The following is a 12,187-nucleotide window of genomic DNA, read 5'->3' as shown; positions in this document are numbered from 1 at the left end:
CATTTCTTAAGATCAATATTGTTTAAAACGTCTAACCACCTTTTGGACTGAAGAAGAAATTTCCCTGAGTACATCCGACCCTCAAATATGGAAATTCTTTAAACAATTGTCTTGTTTCAGTTTCTTGTATTATCTAGAAATTTCCAGAGTAATATGCAAAACTTCGTTTGTAAAGATATTTAGTTCATCTATCATTATTTTAATGCAACATACTTTAAGGATAATGGAAGATGAATTTAATCTTGAGAATAATTAGATTTGAATAAATTTGTCAAAAATACAAAGGAAATTAATCTAAAAGACTATCTTTGAGAAGAAAAATAATCTAAAGATAGCAAACAGGACAAAAGTTAGATGCCCTAGATATCGCCGCTTGAGCGTTTATATGCCAGCTCCATGAAGACTTTCTTGAATTCAACATGTGTTTAAAAGATCCAAAGTACTTTGTTGATGCCCCGATATGCAACGCGCTTCACTCTTCGTTGAATCAGATATAGCAAGATTATCGTGTGCTCTTAAAAATTTGAGCTGCCCTTTCGGGTTTTCAACTCAAAACCCTTTTGGTCTCAAGGCGCCCTTTGCGGGTTTTCACCTTGGCTTCCCTTCTCCTTCAGACAAAGTACTCCTTGACCGAGTCCGAATTCACTGGATCAGATAAATTCTTCCTATCCATTTCTTGTCAAAATCAGTGTACCTCTGGAGAAAACCTTCTTCGCAACATATGGCCCTTCCCAATTCGGCATCCTTTTGCATGAGAAGGATCTCTTTCAGCACAAGGTTTCCTTTATGAAATTCTTTTGGACGAACCTTCTTTGTCATAAGTCTGTGTCATCCATTCTTGGTACATTTGCTTAAGATGAATACTTTCAAGTTAAATTTACTAGAGGTATTCAATTCTTGACTCCATCAAAGCTTGGAGGAAAAATCTTGATTCATAAACCCATGAGGAAGGGATTGCCCTAGCAGTAGTCCTGGTTGTTGTTTTTCAAACCCTACAAAAAGTGGTTCAATGATTCTCAGCAGACAAGAATGAAGTTGCTGACTTTATCCTTCAACCTAGAAAGTTAAGGTACAGGGATTAATCCCGGAACATACATCCCACCATGACTCGATGATGTTTCTGAAGCATTCCTAATCTTCATAAATTGCCCCCAACTGTGAAGCTGCCAAATGAGCGTAGCAAATCGGAGCCATAACAAATATGGCTGTGGTGCTCCTTTGATACATATAGGGTAGAGAATGAACAAACTATTGCAGATCATTAGCCGAAAACCCACCCTGGTCTAAGAGAACATGATAGTGGGTCTGCCTCGTGATTCCAATCATTCCAGCATAGGTACCAAGGTAAAAATCATTGTTCTTTGGATGGCATACTTTGTTGTCAATGACAGTACCATGTAGCACATTGTCAGGAGATCCCTGAAGTCTCGATAACTTGATCAAATCATTTGTTCATCATTTGACTGAACTGAGACTCACTATCTCCATGACTTGATCAGGCTTCCTCTTCTCTAAACTTGTATAGAAGTCTAAGAGAGTTTCTCTCATGATCTACTTTGTCAGAAACTGGTTTGAAGAGAGAATCTATCATTTCAAGCTTTAGAGACTGTGTATAGTCTGATGCTCTATAGTGGGAAATCGGTAACTATTACGTTGATCTATCCAATGCAGCTATTGACAGCATATCAGACTCTTAGGAGATCCATGTGCTGTATTCATTCCAAGGATGATAGTTGGGATCCTTGAAGCCGTTTGCCCCAGCATAAACATAGAAAGTAGGTAGTAGCTTTTTATGCCAATTTTTACCAAGTCTCGGTCATCTTCTATAACTTTTGTTGATTTTTCTTTCTTTCTTTTGGCAACCTTTGATGTATTGTGGCATGGCGCCTACTTTTTGAACAAATTGCAAACCTTTGACATTGTGCAGTTGGATATGATCTTTTTTTTTTTGAAACTCGATGGCTATTGACTTTGTAATATTGGCATATGAAGCTATCTCTACCCTCTTAACGGAGCAGTCAACAACCACAAAGATGAATCATTGTCAGCTTGAAACTTTTGACGGGCTCGGGCCCATCTCATACATACCCCATAAGTCTTGACTCCTTTAAATTTGGCATTCATTGTACAACTGATGCGATCCCTTTCCATGGTGGACCAACAGTGCCCCAAAACCTCATGTTTATCCTGGCAATTGCAAATCCTTCTGCATGCGTCTTTGGACCATATTTTTGAATTCCCATAATAGTCTCAACAAGGTCTTGTTTTGTCTCCTCGGCTAATTCTAATTTCGCAATCTTTCCTTCCTCTAAGGCTATATTTCCTACCACCACTTCATGGGGTAAAAACCATTTTCAACAAATTCAGAAACAAGTTACAATTTCTGTCACCTTCAAAGTACTGAGATTCCTCTAAATACATATCGCACTCAAAAGGAACTCTGAATCTGTAACATCGTTGCCCGTGTCATTAATATCTAGGGATCTATGATAGGCACACAAAAGAATATACAATGAATAAATGAATTCAAGAATGACTATTTACATGTTATGAATGCAATGAAAATTTATAAAGAATATTAAAGGTCAAAAGAATCAGAATGAAAGAATATTTACTCGGATAAATAATAAAAGTATGTTTTATTGAAAATAAAAATGTCTGAACATGAGCCCACTTCTCAAAAGAAATCTCATTACCCCTAGGCTTTAGAGCAACAAGAGTGTTCTGAATATTACTCCGTAAAATTCCTAAAGATTACAGGAAGTTCTTCTGCAGTCCAATTGTTTAAAGAACTTCCCGGTTCGTAAGGGCGAATGCCCTCAAGGTTTCTTTGTTCAGTCCCTTCCTCATGTATGACATTGATGGGATGATTTTCATTTCCAAACACCCCCTTCTCCGGGTAAGCTATCCCTCCTGACACAAAAGTCGGGGATATGTAAGGGAATGTCGTTAATTCCCATTCAACTTCTTTTTCACTCAGCCGTGACCCTCTTCTCTCTCTCTCTCTCTCTCTCTCTCTCTTTTTAATAACTTTAACTAATTAGGGTCTTTTTATAATTTTGAATGCAAATGATGCAATGAAATGCTATAAGATGCAAATGAATGCAAAAGGTATCGATCTCGATTCAATCTCATTTAGAAAACTTTATTTAGAAAAAGAATATATTTACATATAAATGGATTACAAATACGCTTTCGTCCTAATGCCTAAAGTTTTAACAACAAAACAAACTCTTGGCCACGATCAGATTGTAGCTCATATTGGTGCTCAATATGTCAGTTGTGCCGCCAATGTCTATAAATAATCAGCTGCCTCCTGAGTTTGAGCTACGACCTCACCTGTGGGGTAATCCATGCAGCTAAGGGCACCTCCTCCAATACCTGTGAAGTTGTTCTGATTATTTTGAGATAGATTAGCGAACAAGTAGGTATCCCGTTCTGCAGTGTACTACCTTAAAATAATATCCTACATCCTCAATGTTTCTTGAGAGCTTTCAGATTTCTACCCACGCAGAGCATCCTGCCTCGATACCTTCGCAGCATACCTAATCTCTAAAGGTCTTTGTATGAAACGGTCTTCTTTAATCACTTTCTTTCACGCTTACTTGAGCTATCCAGGCCATCGGAGCTTGCATTTCCATTATTTTTGATAAGTACAATAGTAAACTCAAGCTTGTTGTTTGGTAGCGGTCCTATAGTAAACGAGCTTTTTACCATCATAGGCAAAATTATTTCCATCCAACTCATTTTTGTAGGTCTCATGCACTCTATCAATCACTTTCCTTCCAATACCCTTACCATCCACATAGCAACCGTCTTCATATGAAAGAGAAATGCTATAATGGTAGAAGTGTCCATCAATACTCCCACACTCACTTTGAATTGCTCATCTATCCTCCTGTCAAGCAAATACTGCAAGTCCCCTTAGTTATTGTAGAACAACTGCTTAGCTTCATTACTCCATTGATCCCATATTTCCTTTAACTCTTAGAGATTATTTTGCACCACGCTGATGCGAGTGTAACCCCATAATTCTGATATGTATCCTTCAGCGTTTCCTTTGATCATTTATGGATGTTAGCGTTGCCATCCATTCTATCAAGAAGTCCGTTCTCCATAATAAAACTTTCTAACTTAGAAACTGACCGTGAATCGATACCTTTTAAATGCAAAATGACATGCACAAAAGAAAGAAAACAGTCAGTATCATATGATATTAATAAACACAAAGATAACCTAAGTATAATTCTATCTATATTGAGCTCTTACGGTTTTTCTATATGTGGTTTGTTTCTAAAGTTTGAGGTACCCGAACCAGCAGATTCCTCGATCCTCACCCATTATAGGCTCATTTGAATCGAGTTCAGTTCAGGGGAATACATTTCCCTATGGCTACACGGAGATGAAAATCTCACGAAACCATAGGTACGGATGTATCCCGAAAGTGATCCACTATCCTACACGGAGGCGAAAACCTCACGAAGGCGTAGCTTTTCACTCCCACTTAAGGGTGTGACCACAACGGTCATGTAAATGCAATGCGTATCAGATTATAGCAACACATGTAATAATACAAACATATGTAATACAAAGAGGATTAAATTTTTAAAATTTTTAATTTCCGACATTAAGACAAGAGATAATCAATTACACGGCTTGACTCTCTTATTGGTCCCCAGCGGAGTCGCCAAGCTGTCGAAACCATTTTTAAATCGAGTTTTGGAAAATGAGAATCGACTTTAAGAAAAACGAAAACAGGAGTCGCCACCAATCTTTTTAGGTGTGATTGGATCACCTTATAAAATGTTTTGTTTTAAAACATTAATTTTGGTCTACGAAAGTCGAGAAAATGGATTCGGGAGTCGGTTACGTACGAGGAAGGGTTAGCACCCTCATAACGCCCAAAAATTGGTAACTAATTGATTATCAAGTGTCTTTAATGTCGGAAATTTGAAAGTTTTAAGATGCAAACCTCTTTTAATTAGAATGCTCAATTTTGAAAATTAAGGCTCACTTATTTTAAACGAGTCAAAACATCACATCCAGTAAGTTAGGACGCAACATTTTAAAACCTTCGAAACTAAGCTCGTCTTTCGAAAATTTCTATCTCAAAACAACAAAACGCCATATCCAGTAAGTTAGGACACTATGTTTTGAAATCTCGAAATAATTGTTTAAGTTTTGAAAACTCAAAATCACTTAGAAGGGTGCTTGACTATTCGAATTCAACGAGAAAAGTCGCAACCCAGTAAGTTAGGGCACTACCTTTCTTAAAGTTTCCAAACATCAAGCATTGCCTTTTATTTTTTATTTTTTAAAAAAAACCTTGGAATATTATTTTAAATGACGTTTTAGGATGACATATTAATGCATCATGAAGCATAGACGTACAAAATATTCTAACATTTCCATACAAACATAAATAATATCATTAAGACAAAACTAAATAACATGAACATACGTTTAATGAAAAAAATCATACTAGGGTAAATATAAGATAATAAACAAATAAAAATATGAGTAAACTAAAAGAAAAACATAATACATGCAAAAATTATACAACAACATATATCATAAAATAGCATATAAAAGAAATATTTAAACATAGCATATAAAAAAATGAAACTATGCACAAATAAGATAAATGACATACACTAAAAAAATGAATAAATAGAACATTTACAAATTATAAAAATATAATGCAATAGTTCAAAATACATGAAATGATAATATAATATATATACATGCATAGAAAATATATATTTGAAAATAAACTATATAAAAAGGTTAAATATTATAATATATAAAATACATAATCAAATGTATAAAAGATAGGAATAAATATACATATTTGAAAAATGAAGAAATTAAAATAAAAAAAAGGGTTGAAAAACTAAGATAGATGAAGAATAAAATAAGAACAAACCACAAAGAGTAAGAACGCAAGAGGGAGATAAATTTGAGTGAATGCTCTCAAGAATTCTTATTGCTTCCCAAAACTCAAGTGTGTTTACAATGAAGGGAGAGGCCTCTATTTATAGTCGAGCCTTCCCAAATCCAACGGTACAGATAAATTACATCAACGGTTAAGATTAAAAGATATCTACAAATTAAATCTCCAAGATTACAAGATCATATCTTCAAGATTGCATATCATATCTAAGATTGCATATCAAATCTAAGATTGTATCATATCTAAGATTGCATATCATATCTAAGATTGCATATCCTTAAAGATTATATTTCCATATGAGTCAAGCTTATAGATGGACCTTAAATCTTTTCAAGTAATGGGCCATTTTGATGGGGCTAAATTTTATGTTTGTAATTTTGTACTAGACTTGGATTTTTTTTTTTAAATTGAACTTATTTCTAGGCCCGGGCAAAATTGAGTGTCTACAAGGGCCACACAGTTAGTCACATGGATGTGTGGAGCACACGACCCCTCACACAACCATGTTCCCCCTAAAACCATAAGAATTCGATTCTCACATGGCCTGAGACCCTCCACATAGCTAACCGTACGATTGTGTCTGCCCTGCACCTCGATTTTTCAATTACGACACCGTCTAGTCACACTGTCGTGTCTCCCTTGTTTTTCAGATTTTACAAGCATTAAATCTACCAAAAAACACCTAAACATAACCTACGCATGTCAGGCATCATTCCATATCCAAGCATCAACCAAAACATATTATATAACATGGTGCTTCCTCAGTTATAAGGAGACTAGACATATAATCCAAGCAACCAAACAATACATCAACAACATGACTAAATTCATTACATATATACATAATCTCCAAATATCAACAAGCCACAAAATGACCATTTTAAATATATAAACATCCTAGGTACATGCCAAGACTAAAAAGAACCATTCACTAACACTTGAGTTCAATATTGTCGTTGAATGTTGAAACGACGATCAAATCCTCAAGTACCTAACTTGTGCATGGAAAGCAAAACTGTACATTGAGTAACTCAATGGTATTTCTATAATTCGAATATTAATAACTAATCTAACATATAATGATGTATAAGTTAACATAAATAATAAAATGCAATATACCCATTACCATATACCAATTCACTTATTTATTTCTCAAAACTATCAGATATTTACTAATACTAGAACATGTCATATTCATTTCATATATCATTTGCTAATTAGATCATATGATAGCATATTCCATCTCAAAATTTACCATTGAATACATTCAAAGTTCATAATCATCCTTAACCATTATCGTGGTTCCGGCTTCCATTTTCAATTCCCTATTAAATGACTCGGACTCGGACTCGGACTCGGACGGATACGCGGATCCAACCAACACACCAATTTGCTACTCAGTGCCTGAAGGATAAATCTGTGACAATAAATTGCGCCCTGCGCTGGCCGGTTAAGACCGACAAATAAATGTGCCCAACACTAGTCGGTATAACTGACAAATGGAATGCCCAGCACTCCCTGACACGTAGCCGTATAACCTAGAACTCTTCCTATCCTATGGCATGCCATTTATACCCAACCCTGCCCGAGAAGTTAATAGGGTAACATGTTTCTCGATTTGATTCAACATACCAAATCCTCAATACCAAAACCAAGTTTCCATCAATCCATTATCACGCATCTGTCAACATTGTTCATTTCTTAAATCAATTCGGTTCAATATATAATTTAATGTACATTATTTACATAACTATCAAATTAAGTCTAATTTTACAACTAAACATTCAATCACATCGATTCAATTTAATTAGCATTTCACACAAATTTCCAAAGAACTAACTCACCCTATCAACTTGCCATATGATGCAATGTTTATATACAACAATTTAAATATTTTGGATTATAGAAATACAAACCGTGAACTCCAAGCTATTCGTCAACAACTTTATATTTTCCTTTGTTTTTCGAAGGATCCGAGTCATCATTAGCCACGGATTAAAAAACAAGACATTTCATCAATATAAAATTAAAATTTTCATTCAATTTCTAATTTATGCAGCATTTGCATTTTATTCAGTTTAGTCTTTAAAATCGGAACTAACATAATTTTCACAATTTGTGCATTTTAGTCCCTGTTGCACAAAATCATCAAATAACTTTGCAATTTAGTCATTTTTCACTTCTAATCTAAAAATCTATCAAATTGGTCTATAAAACTTTAAATATTCAACTAAGGTAACAACCTCAAATTTTAACAATAATGAAAAATACAACATGAGTTAGTTAGCTCGGGGTATAAGATTCCGAAAACATAAATATTATAAGAAAGTACTAAATTAACTAACCAATTGAAGTTTAAAAAATTTAAACCCTATTGACATGGGTCATTCTCTATTTTCTTTTTGCTTCGAAAAGTTTGGGATGAAAGGAGAATAATATTTCTCTTTCCATCCACTAATTTCATCTTTTCATTTCTTTTTGTTTTTATTTTATTCTTTTAACAATAATTTAACTAAAGTTTATAATATAAAATATATATAATAAGTTTTAACCCGTAACTCATATATATCATATATAATAGTTTATTTACTTTATAAGTCCTATATATTAAATCCTAATTGTAATTTCTTAATAATTCTTACTTGGATTACTTACACAATTTAGTCCTTGTACTCTAATTAAATACTATTTCAATGAAAGTATCTATCTAAAATTTAATTCACTCCTAATATAGATCTTTAAATATTTAATAAAAATATTTATGAATTCAATTTATAGAGTCCCGAAACCACACTTTCCAGTACCACTAAAATCCGGGTCGTTACAATCTAAATCCAAATATCCAATCACTTTCCACCAATTGGTTTTATTATACATCGGCATGCAATTCTTTACTCAAATTGTCCACAATATAGTCATAAGGAATTGGTTTATTCTTTTTCATTCTACATTATTCTTTGGACACTACATGAGATTAAATTTGTCCATTCTGTTATATAGGAACAATCTCCTTTGAACAATTATGCATATTAAATCTCTCTAAATCTTTTTCGATATAATTTTTCTAAAACAATCCCAACAAAGCTTGTGATCTATTACGTAATATTTCAATTCCTATCACATAGGATGCCTCTCCCATATATTTTATTTCAAATTTATTTGAGAGAAAAACTTTCGTCTCGTGCAATATACCAAAGTCATTTACAACAAGCAAAATATTGTCAACATATAAACTAAGAAAATAAACTTACTCCCACTTATCTTTTGGTATAAACACTGATCAATGATGTTTTCTTAAAAATCAAAAGATTTTATATTATCATTAAACTTGATGTACCATTGCCGTGAAGTTTGTTTAAGTCTTGGCTTCTTAAATTTACGCATCATATAACATTTTCCTTCAACTGTAAAATCTTCATGTTTATCCATATAAACTTTTTCAAGATTTTCATTTAGAAAGATTATTTTCACGTCTGTATGGTGTAACCTGCCACCTATACCATAATATAATCAAATTCAAAGAAAAAAAAATTATTCAATTTTTTATGGTACCCCTTTTCTTTTCTTCTTTTTCCATTTTCCTTATTTAATATTTTCCTTTTTCTTTTCTTAATTTTAGATTCTGATCCTTCTCTCTCCCCAATTTCAAGTTGCATGATTTTTTTTTTTTAATTCCAATGGTTGAACTTGTTTCGATTGCTATTGCATGAAAATAATGATACTATTTAAGGAAATAACAGCAGAGTGGAATCCAATTATATCATAGTACTTCTAATATATCTTATTTGAAAAATTAAAATCTTTTTATAAAATGGAATATTAAAAATTTAAACTAAGAAAAAACTCTATTTTTCCTAATTTTAGTGGAGACAAATTCCACCTGTTTGAAATTGATTAGAGTGCCGAATTTAGTATAGTTAATTTCGTAGATTCACATGTCAATATATTATGGTATAGAAAAAAAATCAAATACAATTTATTGTTCATAATTAAGAATGTATTCACAATGAACAAAAATCAAATCAAATAATAAATATGAATATAATGAATAATGCTAAATCTCCCCCGTACGTGTATAGGACACACTCAGAGGCCAGCAGTGAATGGTACACCAGTGGTGGGTAACCATGTCCCGCCAGCAATAAGGCTATTAACCGTGAAACGTGATGCCACACTTGCGCTAGTTATCACATGAAAGCCAGGCCATTTGACCCTCCATTTAGTTGAAGAAGACGGTCCATAATTCTTGTACTCCCCATAATACAATGTACCAAGAGCAAATTCAGAATTGCCCCATTTCGACCATCCTGCAGGACTAACTAAGCTGTCAAGATAAGTTTTGAGGACAACTGTTCGAGAATACTGCTGCCATGGCCTCCCTAAGTATGTGTTGAATGCATGAACCACTGGTTTAAGATCATTTGCAGCTAAGATTCTCGAATTATGGATTGCGATCCCGGTGGTTTGGTAAGGGTCACCACGGCCTTGTGCAGTGATTATGTTTGCCTGTCCTTTTAGGGGCCTTCTAGCAAAGATTGAGCAGCTTTGCAAGACTACTGCTGCATTGCCAAAGATGATGTCTACAGTGCCATAGATATAACATTCTCGGTAGAATTGCCGCTGTGAATGTACCATGAGGGTGTCTTGATATCCCACGATGGCACATCTGTAGAAGACTGAGAGATCTGATGCCGAACGGAGAGCAACTGCTTGGCCTTTTGTTGGACCTGCTGTGTTACTGAATGTTATGTCCCGAGCAATGAATCCAGGGCCATCGATCCCTACACTCAAAAGGTTAATCGTCAAAAGAGAGATCATATGGCGCTAAAAGAACTACTATGCACTTTTCAAGTAAGAAAGAGAAGGAGAACAAAGTTGTACCAGCAGTTGCAGAGCTGTAGGTAGTGTAACCTGTTTTAGCGCTCCGGCTACTGGTGATTATTGTACGTTTCATACCGTCACCAACCAGCATAACGTTACGGTTAGCGCTGGAAACCTCAATATTCTCCCGATAAACACCTCTTTTCACATGTATGATAAACCTGGTATACCTTTTCCTCTTTGCGGCAGCATCTAGAGCAGTTTGAACGGTCCTAAAATTTCCCGACCCATCTTTGGCCACCACAATATGTGCCTTGGTTGAAGATAGCAATAGGCGCTTATGGTGCCTGGAGAGCCAACCAGGAAAAACTTGTGTAAGGTTTCTCTTACGCAAGAAAATCCCATTAACAGCTAAACTATTGCTAATCATCTGGGATATGTTATTGGATGAAGAGGGAGTGAAAAAATCAGAAACATTGAAATCCATGAACCCAGCTTCGCATGTTTGGATATTGGTCAGTGCTGTGCTAAGCCATGTTTGTGCATCGAAGTCATTGCAGCCCATCCTCCTCCTGCTCTCTAGGCCTCGTAAAGTAGTGTTGAGTTGAAGAATGGTATTATCGAAGAGCTTGAGACAATCTCTCCATGCTGCCTTCTGCTTCCAATTCTCACAGCTCTGTCCAAACTCGTTGACTTTCTTTCCCGTCATAACGGCTCGATCAAAGGCCAGTTGAACCATTATCTTCCGAAATTGAGACATGTGTTTGGGAACAAAACGACGGCTGCCGTGGCTCATCAAATATAAGCATGGTTCAGGGTGAGGAGTTTGGTTGCACCACCATGTTATATTGCTTCTCGTACTCCTAGAAAGTGTAGTGGATAACATTGAAGAGAGTGATACGAAAAAGACTAACAATATCTTGATCTCCATGGCCAATATTGGTGAGTTTTTTTTTTTTGGTTTTTCTTTGATCTGGTTGTTGAGTACGTATGTAAGGGCCGTAGATATGTTTAAGTAGGAGAAAATGGACATGAGCTGAAAGACTGGATTGTTTGCAAATAAAAGAAAATGACATAATAATTGCGAATGCAAGATACAAAGAAGATTCACTAAGGCGCTTGCTTATTATGTAGTAATAGTATTAAATTACGACATTATATTTTATATATTAGCATTCTTTACGTAAACTGTAAAATAACACTGACTTAAGGAAAAGTTATAATAAACCTTTAATTCTAAGAAGAAAATTGGGATGCATGGACTTCCTACTTTGCCTTGCATCATGTCAGATAAACTAAAATCACACTAACTTTATGACCTGTCACAATTTCATCCAAATATTGCTTCAAACTTCTCAGCTTGCTTAATTCAAAGAATTTTTGCACTTACATTTTACATATCCCTTTGTTATA

The 12,187-nt window shown here is 34.7% G+C and overlaps 1 protein-coding gene across 1 annotated transcript; it reads right to left on the bottom strand.

Moving 5' to 3' along the window:
• Positions 1–9,928: 9,928 nt before the first annotated feature.
• Positions 9,929–11,815, bottom strand: LOC107886166 (probable pectinesterase/pectinesterase inhibitor 33). The gene is made up of 2 exons (XM_016810014.2): positions 10,835–11,815; positions 9,929–10,734 (listed from the first exon to the last, which is right to left on the bottom strand). Exons 1-2 carry the CDS (start codon positions 11,805–11,807, stop codon positions 10,040–10,042), a joined length of 1,668 nt encoding a protein of 555 aa, XP_016665503.2. The 5' UTR covers positions 11,808–11,815; the 3' UTR covers positions 9,929–10,039.
• Between the last annotated feature and the right edge of the window lie 372 nt (positions 11,816–12,187).

The sequence above is a fragment of the Gossypium hirsutum genome, chromosome A03, assembly GCF_007990345.1.
Source record: "Gossypium hirsutum isolate 1008001.06 chromosome A03, Gossypium_hirsutum_v2.1, whole genome shotgun sequence".
NCBI lineage: Eukaryota > Viridiplantae > Streptophyta > Magnoliopsida > Malvales > Malvaceae > Gossypium > Gossypium hirsutum.
The sequence above is the reverse complement of the archived record's forward strand: the minus strand, read 5'-3'. Positions and strand labels throughout refer to the sequence as shown.

Coding starts and splice junctions, on each gene's coding strand:
- LOC107886166 (XM_016810014.2), bottom strand. CDS start 11,807: ATGTCCATTTTCTCCTACTTAAACATATCTACGGCCCTTACATACGTA. Junction 10,735..10,834: donor CTACAGCTCTGCAACTGCTG/GTACAACTTTGT, acceptor TTTTGAGTGTAG/GGATCGATGGCCCTGGATTC.